The 13,910-nt window shown below is 37.8% G+C and overlaps 1 protein-coding gene across 14 annotated transcripts in view; it reads left to right on the top strand.

Annotated features, from left to right (window-relative positions):
- MLIP (muscular LMNA interacting protein) overlaps positions 1–13,910 on the top strand; it is a 247,734-nt gene that overhangs the window by 122,208 nt on the left and 111,616 nt on the right. For 13 of the 14 annotated variants that reach the window (XM_019457447.2, XM_019457445.2, XM_019457441.2 and 10 more), the window contains one exon: positions 10,925–12,490. The exons of the other annotated variant lie outside the window; for it this stretch is intronic. In XM_019457447.2, coding sequence (XP_019312992.2) covers positions 10,925–12,490 — 1,566 coding nt within the window. The remainder of the gene's footprint in view (positions 1–10,924; positions 12,491–13,910) is intronic. 14 annotated transcript variants of the gene reach the window in all.

Here is a 13,910-nt window from a genome sequence, read left to right as displayed (position 1 = left end):
TTCAGGGGGAGGATGCCTAGATCAGCCCGCACCATCAGGAAGGTTCACACTGTAGAAGCCCAATGTGCATGATGAATACAAGTTTTCTTGGCAGATACCTAGGGCCTGGACATTTCAGATAGTGCGAACAACCAGGGAAGTGCCAACTTATAAGAAGCGGGTAGAAGAAGACAAGGACTCTGGAAAGGACTCATCAGAAGACAGGAGATAAAGTAGGAGACAGTGATGAAATAAAAGCCACAGATAAAACAGCTTTAAAAAGGAGAGAGAGATAGGAGGTCAGATTCTATAGAGAAATCAGAAACGATAAGGCATTTGTTTTGCCCTAGTGCCTCTTGGGCATAGAAAAAAAAATCACTGTAGACATTGGTGATAACAGTTCCTGTGGAAGAGTAGGGGATAAAAACTCTTTAGAGGTCATTGGGAAGTGTGTTAGTTTTCTATTGCTGCATAACAGATGACCGTAAATTTATTGGCTTTAATAAAATACTATTTATTGTCTTAAGGCTTCCGTCGTCAGAAGTCTGTGCACAGCTGAAACTGTTCCTTGCTCAGGGCCTCCTGAGTTTGAAGTTAAGGGATCAGGCTGCCCTCTCATGTGGAGGCCCTGCAAGGGAAGGATCTGCTCCTCAACTCCCTCTTGTTATTGGCAGAATTCTTTTCCTAGAGGCTGTAGAACTCATGGGAGCTTACTTCTTAAAGCTGACAATGAGAAAGCAAATCTCTGACACTGTAATCTCTAAACTTTTGACCCTCTTTTAAAGAGCTCATTTGGGGCGCATCTGTGAAGCGTCTGACTCTTGGTTTCAACACAGGTCGTGAACTGGTTTCCCGAGTTCGAGTCCCACCATTGGACTTCATGCTGACAGTGCGGAGCCTGCTTGGGCTTCTCTGTCTCCCCCTCTGCTTCTGCCCCTCTCCCACTTATGCTGCCTCTGTCTCTCTCAAAATAAATTAATAAACTTAAAAAATTAAAGAGCTCACTTAATGAGGTCATGCTTACGCAGGATAATCTGTTGGTTAACTTAAAGCCAGCTGACCAGGGACTTTAATTACATCTGAAAAATGCCTTCACCTTTGCCACATTCTATTAGAAGCAAGTCATGGATTCTGCTCCTTTGAAAAGAGGCGGGGATAATAAAAGGGTGGGGCTCGTTAGGAAGTCTCTTTAAGGTGTGTTGGGTGAAGTAAGGAAATCAATACAGTGATTGTATGGTACAGGTGTCAGAAGAAAACAACATGGGTCTGAAATGAAGGGATATGCAGGATCCACGAAACTCTTGGTGCACGTGTGTGCACATGTTTTTATCAGTTAGCATTTGCTGCATAACAAACCAAGCAAAATGTAGTGTTTTCAAACAGCTAACATTTATTTGGCTCAAATATCTACAGGTCAGAAGTTTGGCTGTGTTCAGGTGGGTGGTTCTGCGTATCTGTGATAGGGTCAGCTAATCTTTGCTGTGGTTCACTTGTCTGCAATTGGCTGCTCGGTCAGCTGGTAGCTGGTTAGCTGAGATGTGGTTTTGTATCCTCCCGTAGACCAGCCTGGGCGCATTCACGTCATGGTGATGTTCTGTCCTCAGCAAGCCAGTAAGCTCCAAGGCATTTGTGTCTTTCAAGCCATTGCTTCTTGTGTCACATTTGCTAATGTCCCACTGGCCAAAACGAGTCTTAAGGCCAGTTGAGATGGAGGCGGGTGGGAAAGGAGGACTTTGCCTTTTTTATGAAAAGAGTAGAGAATCTGGGGCATTTTTATAATCTACCGCATAATATTTATTACTATGTTTTTAAAGTTTGGAAGCATTCTGCTTTATATTTATGAGACAAATGAGACAGCTAATAAAAAGGAAAAAGGATGGCTACGTAGCACAAGGGGCATAACTGATGAAATAAGATTCCAAAGAAGGCAAGAGCTGCTGTGATTCAGAGTACACAGGGAAAATTTACCTTTTAAACAATTGAAAAGTCAACATTTTCCCTTAGAAGGAAGGAGAATGAATAAGAATAGATGTAGAAAACAATAGATTTTCCTGTTAATCTCAGTTTTCCTTGGAGAAAGTGAATCTAGGTCATCTATTGAGTACAACAAGAGGAGTGGTGAGAACAGGGTTTATGGAGAGTGTTAACTTTTGGAAGACCTGTTGTTCAGGGCAGGATGGGAAGCTGAGGACAAAACAAAAGAAAACAACAACAACAACAACAACAACAACAACAACAACAACAAAATACTGAGAGGCACAGGGCCCAGTTGAGACTGTAAGACCTTAACTTTATGATGACAATCTGAAGTGCCTTCTAGCTCATATGTGAGAGAAAGATGCCTTCCTCTGCACAGGTTCAGGGAATTCAGTTCCACTCTAGGCTGATATCTGCATAAGGGACAAGTTCCTAGGTCAAGTGCAGTGGCCCTGCCAATCAAAAGGGCTGTGTTATTTTTTATTTCTTTTTTTCTCCATTGTTTTTTTTTTTTTTTTTTACATTCCAGTATAATTAATGTGCAGTGTTATATTAGTTTTGGGCGAGCGGTACAGTGATTCTACAATTCTAAACATTATTCAGAGCTCATATGATAAGTGTACTCTTAATCTATTTCACCTATTTCACCCATCCCCCAGTCTCCCCAGCCCTACTTTCTCCCCTCTGGGAGAAATTTGTTCTCTGTAGTTCAGAGTCTGTTTTTTCTTTTTTATTATCTCTTTTTTTTGTTGGTTTGTTTTGTTTCTTAAATTCCACGTATGAGTGAAATCACTTATTTCACTTACCATTATACCCTCTAGATCCATCCATGTTGTTGCAAATGGCAAGACTTTGCATTTTTCATTCTTTTCATTTTTCATCTTTTCAATGAAAAGATTTTTCATTCTTTTTTGTGGCTGAGTAATATTCGTGTGTGTGTGTGTGTGTGTGTACCACTTCTTCTCTATCCATTCATCTATCTATCAGTGGACATTTGGGCTGCTTCTATAATTTGTCTACTATAAATAATGCTGCAATAAACATAGACGTGCATTTATCTTTTGCATTTAGTGTTCTCATATTCTCTGGGTAAATAACCAGTAGTAGAATTACTGGATCATATGCTGGTTTTATTTTTAAGTTTTTGAGAGACTTTTATACTGTTTTTCACAGTGACTGTACCAGTTTGCATTCCTACCAACAGTGCATGAGAGTTTCTTTTTTTTCCAGTCCTCAGCAACACTTCTTTTTTCTCGTGTTTTTGATTTTAGCCATTCTGACAGGTATGAGGTGATATGTTATGGTGGTTTTGATTTGAATTTCCATGATGATGAGTGATGTGGAGCATTTTTTCATATGTCTGGATGTGTTGGAGAAATATCTGTGTATGCCTTCTGCCCATTTTTAATTGGCTTTTTTTTGGTGTTGAGTTGTATAAGTTCTTTATATATATTTTCTGGATCCTAACCCCCTATCAGATATATCATTTTCAATTATCTTCTCACATTCCATAGGCTGTAAGTTAGTTTTGTTGATTATTTCCTTTCCTTTCCTTTGCAGAAGCTTTTTATTTTTATGTAGTCCCAATAGTTCATTTTTGCTTTTATTTCCCTTGCCTCAGGAGATACCTCTAGAAAAATGTTGCTATGGCCAATGCCAGAGTAATGACTACCTGTGCTCTCTTCTAGAATTTTCATGGTTTTGGGTCATTAATCCATTTTGAGTAAATTTTTGTGTAGGTGTGAGAAAGTGTCCAGTTTCATTCTTTTGCATGTAGCTGTCCTGTTTTACAAACACGATTTGTTGAAGAGACTGTCTTTTTCCCATTTCCCACTCTTGCCTCCTTTGTTGAAGATTAGCTGGTCATATAATTGTGAGTTTATTTCTGGGCTCTCTATCCTGTTCTTTTAGATTCATGTGTTTGTTTTTGTGCCAGTGCCATACTGTTTTGAGTACTACTACTTTGTAGTATATCTTGATATCTGAGATTGTGATACTTCTAGTTTTGTTCTTTTTCAATATTGCTTTGGCTATTCAGGGTCTTTTGTGGTTCAATACAAATTTTAAGATTATTTGCTCTAGTTTTGTAAAACATTCTATTGGTATTTTGATAGGGGTTGCATTAAATCTGTAGATTGTTTTGGGTAGTATAGACATTTAACAATATTTGTTCTTCTGACCCATGAGCATGGAAGGTCTTTCCATTTCTTTGGGTCACCTGTTTCTTTTATCACTGTTTTGCAGTTTTCAGAGTACAGGTTTTTCACCTCCTTGGTTAAGTTTATTCCTAGGTATCTTATTATTTTTGTTTTTTTATCCATTCCATTACCCTATGTCTTTTGATTGGAGTGTTTAGTCCATTTACAAACAAAATAATTATTGTTAGGTTCATACTCATTGCCATTTGTTACTTGTTTTATGGTTGTTTTCATAATTCTTCTCTGTTTCTTTCTTCCCTTGCTCTCTGCTCTCATGGTTTGCTGGTTTTCTTTAGTGGTATGCTTGGATTCCTTTCTCTTTATTTTCTGTGTATCTATTACCAGTTTTCGCTTTGTGGTTACCATTAGAATTATATATAACATCTAAATACATATAGAGTCTATATTAATTTGATGGTGGCTTAAGTTTGCACCCATTGCAAAAGCACTAAATTTCTACTTCTCTCCCCACCCCCACCCCCACATCTTAGGTATATGGTGTCATACTTCACATCCCTTTTTCTGTTAATCCCTTGACTGCTTTTTATAGATATACTTAATTTTATTGCTTTTGTGCTTCCAGCTTTTCTTACTCCTACTTATATCTTTCCTTTCCACTCAAAGAGTCCCCTTTATATTTCTTCTAAGGCTGGTTTAGTCGTAATGAATTCCTTTAACTTTTGTTTGTCTGGGAAACTCTCTCTATCTATTCTGAATGATAGCTTTGCTGGATAGAATATCGTTGGTTGTAGGGTTTTATTTCCTTTCAGCACTTGGAATATATCATGCCACTCTTTTCTGGCCTGCAACATTTCTGCTGAAAAATCCACTGATAGCTTTATGGGGTCTCTCTCATACATAACTGTTTTCTTTTCTCTTACTGCTTTTGAAATTCTCTCTTTATCACTACTTTTTGCCATTTTAATTACTATGTGTCTTGGTGTAGGCCTCCTTGGGTTAATTTTTTGGGGGTCTGTCTGTATCTCCTTGATCTGAGTTTCTGTTTCCTCTCCCAGATCTGGAAAGTTTTCAGCTGTTATTTCTTCAAGTTAATTTTCTTTCTTCTTTTCTTTCTCTGCTCCTTCTGGGTTCCCTATAATGTGAATGTTATTATGCTTGATAGTGTCGCTGAGTTCCCTTAATCTATTTTCATTTATTATTATTATTATTTTTTCTCTCTCTTGTTCAGCTTGATTGCTTTCCATTACTCTTCCTCCAGGTTGCTGATCTGTGCTTCTTACTTCTTCTTATCCACTATTTATTCCCTCTAATGTACTTTCAATTATAGTTATTGAGTTCTTCATCTCTGATTGGTTACTGTTTATATTTTCTGTCTTTTTGTGGAGGGTCACAATGAGATCCTCCACTTTTTTCTCAAGTTCAGTGACAGTCTTTATGACCATTACTTTAAATTCTCTGTTAAGCATATTATTTATCTCTGTTTTATTTAGCTCTCTTGCTGTGATTTTGTCCTGTTTTTTTCATTTGGGATATATTCCTCTGTCTCCTCATTTTGTCTAACTCTCTGTCGTTTCTCTGTGTTAGCAAAGTTGGCTATAAGTCTCCTAGTCTTGAAAGTAGTGGCCTTGAGAAAAAGAGGCCCCGCAGTGACCTACAGTGCAGTGTCCCTTGTTCACCAGAACCTGGAAATTCAGAAGTGTCTTTTATATATGTTGCATGTTCCCCTACTATTGTGGCTGAGCCTTCAGCTTAGTCATTTTCAAAGGCTCTCTTTGCCTGTTGTCGGCAGAATTAGGCCCCTATGTTGTTAGTGGGTTGGTCTGGTGTTGCCTTGGGCTTGAGTTGAGTCTGACAAGACACTTGCCAGTGCTGTGGTGGTACTAAATAGCAGGGTGCTTTTGCTGTGTTATTCTCTGCAAAGCTTTGTTGATGGGCATTGCCTGCACTTAGAGAAGATATCTGCCTCCAGCCCATTGTTATGGCCAGAGTTGAATGTTGTGTGTGATTTTCTTCCCCATCCCTGGGGAAGGAGGCATTTTGAGGTGGTGCTGGCTCCTTTCAAGGCTGCTTTCACACTGCCATGCTTGTAACATGGCTTTGCATGTCCTCCCTCCAAGAGCATGTTGGATGAGGTGAGTTTGCAGAAGAGCAGGAGGGTGGGGCATCCTGTTAGTGAGCTAGGTGGATAGTGTTGGTTCTATGCTGGTTCCTGCACATATCCCTGTATGTAGGCTGGGGGGTAGGCTCTTTTGTTTTTAGAGGTGTCTCCTAAAGATACCTACCCCTCCAGCACATGCTCTGAGATTAGTAAGCAAATCTGTGTACCCCAGGAATCTTTCTTTTTCTTTATTTAAATTAAAAAAAAAGTTTATTTATCTTCAGAAAGAGCATGCAGGAGAAGGGCAGTGAGAGAGAGGGAAAGAGAATCCCAAGCAGGCTCTGTACTGGCAGTGCAGAGCCTGATTTGGGGCTCAATCTTACAAAACCATGAGATCATGACCTGAGCCAAAATTGAGAGTCAGACACTTAACCTAGGTGGGACACTAACTAGGTGGGAGCCACCTAGGCATCCCAACTCCAGGCATTTTTCAAACTGCTGCTTTTATGCTGTGTCTAAGCAGGGCTATTTGTTGTGCTGTCTCTTTAAGGGTTGGAACTCAGTTTCCTATTGTTTTTCTGTTCTCCCAGAGCTGAGCCTGCTGATTCTTAAATTTCCAGGTGTCAAGCCCCTCTGATTGTAAGCACTCCTGAAGTTAGGCTTCCTAGTTTTCAAAGCCAGATATTATGGGGATTTTTCTTCCCACTGCAAGTACCTTGTGCCCAGGGCACGTGGTATGGGGTCTGCTCCTTTCCCCTCTCAGCACTCATGGTGTCCCTCCCTCTAAGGACAGTCCCCTGGGTCAGTTTGGCTCCCAACTGTGTCTCTACTTTCCCTAATCTCTTTGGTGTGGCCTGTTCTCTACAATTAGCTGTGGAGAGTCTGTTCTGCCAGTCGTCAGGTCTTTTTCTGGGTTATTGACACTGATGTGGGTGTTATCTAGGTGTATCCCTGGGATAAAGTGAGCCTAAGATCTTCCTACTTGACCATCTTCCCGGGAAGCCCTTTGTTATTATTATTATTTTCATAGCCGCTTTAAGTAGATTAGGTGTAGGAGCATAATGGCAGCACGATTGATTTAAAATTAAAGATTTGGCAAGTGGATTAGAAAAAGAACAAGGTGGCTATAATGTTGACAATACTGGCCGGAAGGTTGAGATTGAACAAAGTATTTCTAAAACCTGAGATGGAAAATAGTAGGAGATGAGAAAGATGAGATGAGAGAGGGACTCTGTCATGAAGGAAGTTACTTAGTTCACATTATACATGGAGAAAGTTTTGATGACATCTTGAGTGTAGGTGTGCTCTGATTAGATTTTAAAAAGTTGCTCTAATGCTAGGTTAAATGGGAGTGCAACTAGAGGTAGAAATACCAGAAATATTATTTAAATTGTTAAGGTTTGAAAGGCTGAGAATCTATCTGCCCAGTGATATTACGAGTGTTCATTAGTGAGATGACCCATAAATAGGTGTGTTTAGGAGGCCAAGGTGTTTTAATGTAATTACTGCATATAAGCTCAAAATGGAATCTAAAGTTTTTACCTTGCATGGCTGTACAGATTTAGGAGCAAGAGCTCTACTATATGGATCAATTTCTTGTGCCATCCTAATCTTGGGAACTATTCAGACAGCAGATCAATCACTCTTGCTTTTATTCAGATGCTTTGGAATCTAAGACTCATTAGAAAAAATTGAATATATACGGAAGCACTTAATTTAGGTTGACTAAAATTATAACAGCTCCACAGGAGAGATTGGTTGTTAGAATAACTGGTGGCTTCTGTTATACAGGATCCAAGAGTGGATTTAGCATTCAGATCATCCACTTGATGAGAGCAGAACACTATAAGAATCTTCTCTTACTGAGATTATTGTGAATGTATTCCAGAATTCAGGATAGTCTTTCTAGAAGAAGAAGTTAGGAATAACTTTGGAAGAAGTATATGGTAAGGGAACTCAAGGAATCAGAAGAAGGCTGTGAATTGGAGAACATAGTTGAAGGTAGCTTTGGAGAGGTGTTTAAAGCAAAGAGATCAACAAAGATCACGTTAGAAATAAATGATGAGGAAGACAGAGAATAGCCTTGAGGAGAAGGAATTAGAGCATCATTAACAAACCTAGAAAACAAAACAAGATGTTATAATGGAAGAGGATGAAGGGATAGAAATTTGTAGACATCATTAGAGAAGTTAATTATCACTGGTAAAGGATCTATAGGGTAGTGGTAAATGAAGGACCTATTCTGAGCTGACTGAGCATTTGAGAGGTATACATTCTTTCTTTCTGCACAAAGTTATTCATGTCTTTAACTACTTTTTTTTTTTAGCCCATTGAGAGGAATTTAGGAAAATGAATCTTTTTCATTAAAAAAATAATTCTTCACTCCTGGGAATTTTATAAAAGTATGGTGCTGTATTTTTTAATTAATGTAAATTAGGGTAACATCTGCTGTATTTGCAAATTAGAAACAAATATATTGCAAATACTTGTTAATATATTGAATAGGAGAATACAATAAAAATGTATGTAGGTTAATACAAACACAACAAACATTCTTAGACTTTTCAGAGTTGTTTTCTTAGAAGTTCTTCAATAATCAACTATTCAAAAGTGCAACAAAATGGAATTATTTTTATTAGGTAAAATATGACTCACTACAGTAGAATGTTTGGTAATTAGAAGCCATAGTCTTGAGAAAGTTGAAGGGAACAGTTTTTTCTTCTGAATGAGACCTTCAAAATTATAGCCTTATGATTTTAACATCATAATTTCATGGATAATCTGGATGAATTAATGAATTTGTTGTATAAATTGAAGTTATCTGGAAATATTACTGAAAAGGGAATGGAATTTTGTGACTGTTGTTATTAATTTACAAAATTCTTTACCAAAAACTATAGCATAACATGCAAAGACACCCTACACAGTCTTGAAATTTCTTCATTCTTTTTGTGAGAAGAGCGCAATCATTGGAAATAATCACAGAAGAACTTTCACTTATGTCTAATCACATGAATCAGTTATATGAACACTGGCTAAGCAGAATTGTTTCTAAGTAAAGCTGATGTGAGGGAATTGTTAAGCTTCTTTCTCAATTTGATTGAATTCTGCTTGATTATCAAATTATCCCTGATTTTCAGATATTCTGGGTAATGCCAATGTATTCAAATATTAATTGTGTAACAAGAATTCTGCGTTGCAAGTACACATATGAATTTACACATAAAAAGAAAGGTCTATTTTAGGTATGTTTACTTGAAACTTAGAAGGTTAGGGTGAGTTGTTTGCATTTATCAGTTTTAAATATTTTTAGGATTCAAAAGTATATGATATGAAAATCTTTACAGTAGATCTGATGGACACTTAACATATTACAAAAAAAATCAAGAAATATCTTTTACTGAATTTGTAAACCAGGCTTTTGCTAAGTTTAATTGTTGGGTCATATATTTTCTTTCCATGTAAGGCAATATATAGTATATACAATAAGATATTATATAGTATAATATCATTTAACAAATATTAGCATTTTGAATAACTGATATTTCCTAAATTCTCTTATAAGTTGATAGAATCAAAGAAATAATTTTGCAGGGAGACCTGTGTTTAAAGATTTGGCTTCGAATCATTTATAATTTTAGCATTTGTCTTTAGTACTGTCTTAAAGTACTGGATGATCTTTAAAATAGCACAAGAGTACATACACCCAGTTATTTCACAGGCCCTTACAGACTCTCTTGAAAATGATCGTTTCTTTCTTCCTTCCTCCCTCCCTCCCTCCCTCCCTCTCTTTTCTTTCTTTCTTTTCTTTCTTTCTTTCTTTCTTTCTTTCTTTCTTTCTTTCTTTCTTTCTTTCTTCTTTCTCATTTTGTTTTGTTTTGTTTTTAATATGGCAGGTGATTGGTGGGTTGCATTGTTTAAGGCAGATTACATTTGTAAAATACTCTGGCTTCTTTTGATATGAAAGCATACCTATCTTTTTCCAGTAGAAGCCATATCATTTATTAAATGTTCATTCCGGCAAATAATTAGGGAACATGTTTTTTGCTCTCTTATTTCAAGCCTTGCTTTCACTATCTCAATTTATCATTGTTGATGTTGATCTTGTTGATGTTGGGTGCTGCATCTTTTGAGTTCTGGTCATTTTTTTAACTTGTACAACATGTAGAAGTACCTCAAGTTTTTAGAATTTTAAACATTTTAAGCATGTTAAACTTTTAGGGATTGTAATCATTATTATATTATTGTAGTCATTGTATTATTATATTATTGTATTATATACTATTATATTTTTACAATGGAAGAAAATCTATTTCAGTTTTCAAAGTGAAGTTTGAAACTTACTTTGATGGTGATTTAAATCTTTTCAAGTCACACAATTCCAAGTCAAGATAACTATTTTAGATTTTGTCAGTGAATTATTTTCCAAATGGAAACATCCATATACAATTTTATATTAATGTCCTTACAGGGAATAAATGAGGCATAATATGTAACACTTCACAGTTTATTTATATTTTATTTCAAATTTAAAGCAATGAGCAATGCCTCATTTGCAAAACAGAATTTCTTCCATTTTTATGGAGGTTTAAGGGGCCTGTTTTGTGTAAACTAATAGGACTGTTTGCATTAAACACACAAGTGACAAGAATATTTTGATAGTTTCACAAGTAATCTCCTATTACAATCTGTCTATTTCTCTTTCCTCTAGTTAACTTCTCCCACTACCTCTGAGCAGCTTGCCTGTAAACCACCTGCTTTCTCCTTTGTTTCTCCAACTAATCAGAAAACGCCACCTGACCCAGTTAACCTCGACGGAGCCTCTGTGCTAGAGGAATTCCACACTAGGAGGCTGGATGTCAGTGGGGCCTTGGTGGAAGAAACAGCTACGTATTTTCAAACTTCTGCTCACTCTTCACCCTTTTTTGCATCGAAGGGCACCTCCTCGACGTTACAGTTTCCCCATTCCACTCAGTTATCAGGTTCTAATTTATCCAGTCCGAGTGCAGCAGATCAGAAACCTGGACTGGCATCTGAAGTTCTGAAGAAGACAACAACTTTAAGTTCGCACGTCCTTAGCCCCAGAGAAAGCCCAGGAACCACTTCTCCTTCACCATCCTCCAGTGCTTCTCTGAAGTCAAATTCGGCCTCATACATACCAGTCCGTATTGTCACGCATTCACTCTCTCCAAGTCCAAAACCATTTACCTCCTCTTTCCATGGCTCTTCTTCCACTATCAGTAGCCAAGTGTCATCTAGTGGAAATCTCTCAAAGTCAGGGGTGAAATCCCCAGTGCCCTCCCGGCTTTCTCTTCTCACTGCCATCCTCAAGTCAAATCCTTCTCACCAAAGACCCTTTTCCCCTGCATCCTGTCCCACTTTCTCTCTTAACTCTCTGGCTTCTTCCACACTCACTCTGGATCAAAAAGCAAAACAAACCCCACCCACACCTAAGAAATCTCTCTCTAGTTGCTCCCTGAGAGCAGGGTCTCCAGAGCAGGGGGAACACCAGGTTTCCGAACTTAGGCAGCAATCCTTCCACTTACCTTTTCTGGCCAAATCTACTCCCCTTTCTCAGGCATGCTCCCTTTCTCCCACAAAACATGACAGTAGCAGCCTCATTTCTTTGAATGTAGAAAAAATGTCACCCACTTCTTTGAAGAGCAACCCAACACTCTCCCTGCTACAGACTGATACATCCAGTTCTGCAAGACTTCCTCCTGTTCCACCAAGTGTTCCTCCTGTTTCTTTGAAGGGCAAACACGATGTTGACCTCAGGGGCCCAGAAAAGCCCAGGAATATTCACATACATCCTACATCAGCCTCCTCTGCATTATCTTCTCTGTCTCCTCCCACTAACCAAAGAGCCATGCTCTCCTCTCCAGAGAAATGTTTCCATCCTTCCCCAGCTCTTTCAAACCTGATAAACAGATCCAAGAGAGCAGCCCCACAGCTAGGTGGCCAGGGGCAGAACCTTTCAACTCCTCTTTCAACCCCTGTCTCCAGTGCTAGCTCTGCCTCTCTTCCCAAACTGGGGTCCTCCCCTCTCCCTCGTGCTAATCTGCCGACCCAGGCACTCCAGCTCAGTCCAACACTGTACCCAAATTGTGGCAGTGGTACCTTGCCTTCAAGACTTGGAAAATCTGAAAGCTCAGTATCCAACCACAGGTCATCTGTTTCAACCCGATCACCTCCCATCTCTCTAACAAGAACCAAGGAGCTGATTTCACCTTATGCATTGTCCATGTCAACAGGCCCTGAAAATAAGAAACCCAAGGTATTCTTTTGCATGTTGCATGGTGCATGCTTATTTTGAAATATGGGAGAATCTTTTTTTCCAGAGGAAAAATAATTATGATATTCATTCTGCTCTTACAAGAGTTATAGAAAGTGTAAGTAGAGCTAGGATTTGGTATATTTTAATGTGTAGGTGAATTATGATCTATCTAAAATGTGCATGTTTTGATAAAACTCTTTGATTTTGAAAATCCTCCTGTTACAGTAACTTCTTATATCTATGACTCCAAAGTATTTTTTTCTTCAGGCATAATGAGTTATATCATTGATCACAAAGATGGGATGGATATAAAGCAGTTGGTTTGAATTTGAGACTATGATAAATTTCTGATTATTTAATTTCATGGACCCTATTGTCCATCAAAACATCCTGTACTGAGAATAGTAGACAGGATCAGTGTAAAAATTTCCCCCTTTACCAGGTTGATTTCTTTTTTGCTCCTCCTGAGCACCACCTAAAGTCCATACCAGTATGGATTTAGCTATATACATATAGAGCAAAAATAAATAGAAATTTCCTTTATATGTGAATATTATATTTGATTTATTTTGAACTCTAAATACTTAGTAATTATGAAATACTGAAAGGGTAGGTAGGCTGGGTATAAGAGAATAGAATTGAGATAGGAGAAATACTGACTTCTAAATGCTCTGAAGCAGCCCGTTGAGCAAGAATGGGATACTGGCATACATTCATTCATTTATTATTTTTATTTTTTATTTTCTACTTTTATTATTGAAGTGTAATTGACATACAATGTTATATTAGCTTCAGCTGTACAACAAATTGATTCAAAAGTTTTATGCAGTGCGCAGTGCTCACCGCATAAGTGTAGTTACCATACAATGCTCTTAGACTATTATTGACTATATTTTCTATGCTGTATTTCCATCTCTGTGGTTTATATAACTTATAACCGGAAATTTGTACTTCACCTCCCCTCTGACAACCATCAATCTGTTCTCTATATTTAAGAATCTGTTTTTTTGTTTGTCTTTTCTTTCGCTTTGTTTTTAGATTCCACATGTAGATGAAACAATGTGGTACCATGCACTGTTTGTGGAAATATAAATTGGTACAGTCACTGTGAAAAACAGTATGGCAGTTCCTCAAAAAATTAAAAATAGCAATACAATATGATCCACTAATTCCACTACTGGATATTTACCCAATGAATACAAAAATGCTAATTGAAAAGATATATGCACCCCTATGTTTGCTACAGAATTATTTATAGTAGCCAAGATATGGAAGCAAGCTAAGTGTCCATTTACAGATGAAAGTACAAAGAAGATGCAACACACACACACACACACACACACACACACACACACACACACACACGGACATTATATAGTTGTAAAAAAGGAGGAGATCTTGCCATCTGCAGCAACATGAA

Source organism: Panthera pardus, unplaced genomic scaffold (assembly GCF_024362965.1).
Source record: "Panthera pardus isolate Hobbes unplaced genomic scaffold, ASM2436296v1 HiC_scaffold_17, whole genome shotgun sequence".
NCBI classification, from domain to species: domain Eukaryota; kingdom Metazoa; phylum Chordata; class Mammalia; order Carnivora; family Felidae; genus Panthera; species Panthera pardus.
Note: the sequence above shows the minus strand (reverse complement) of the source record. Positions and strands in the feature narration are given on the sequence as shown.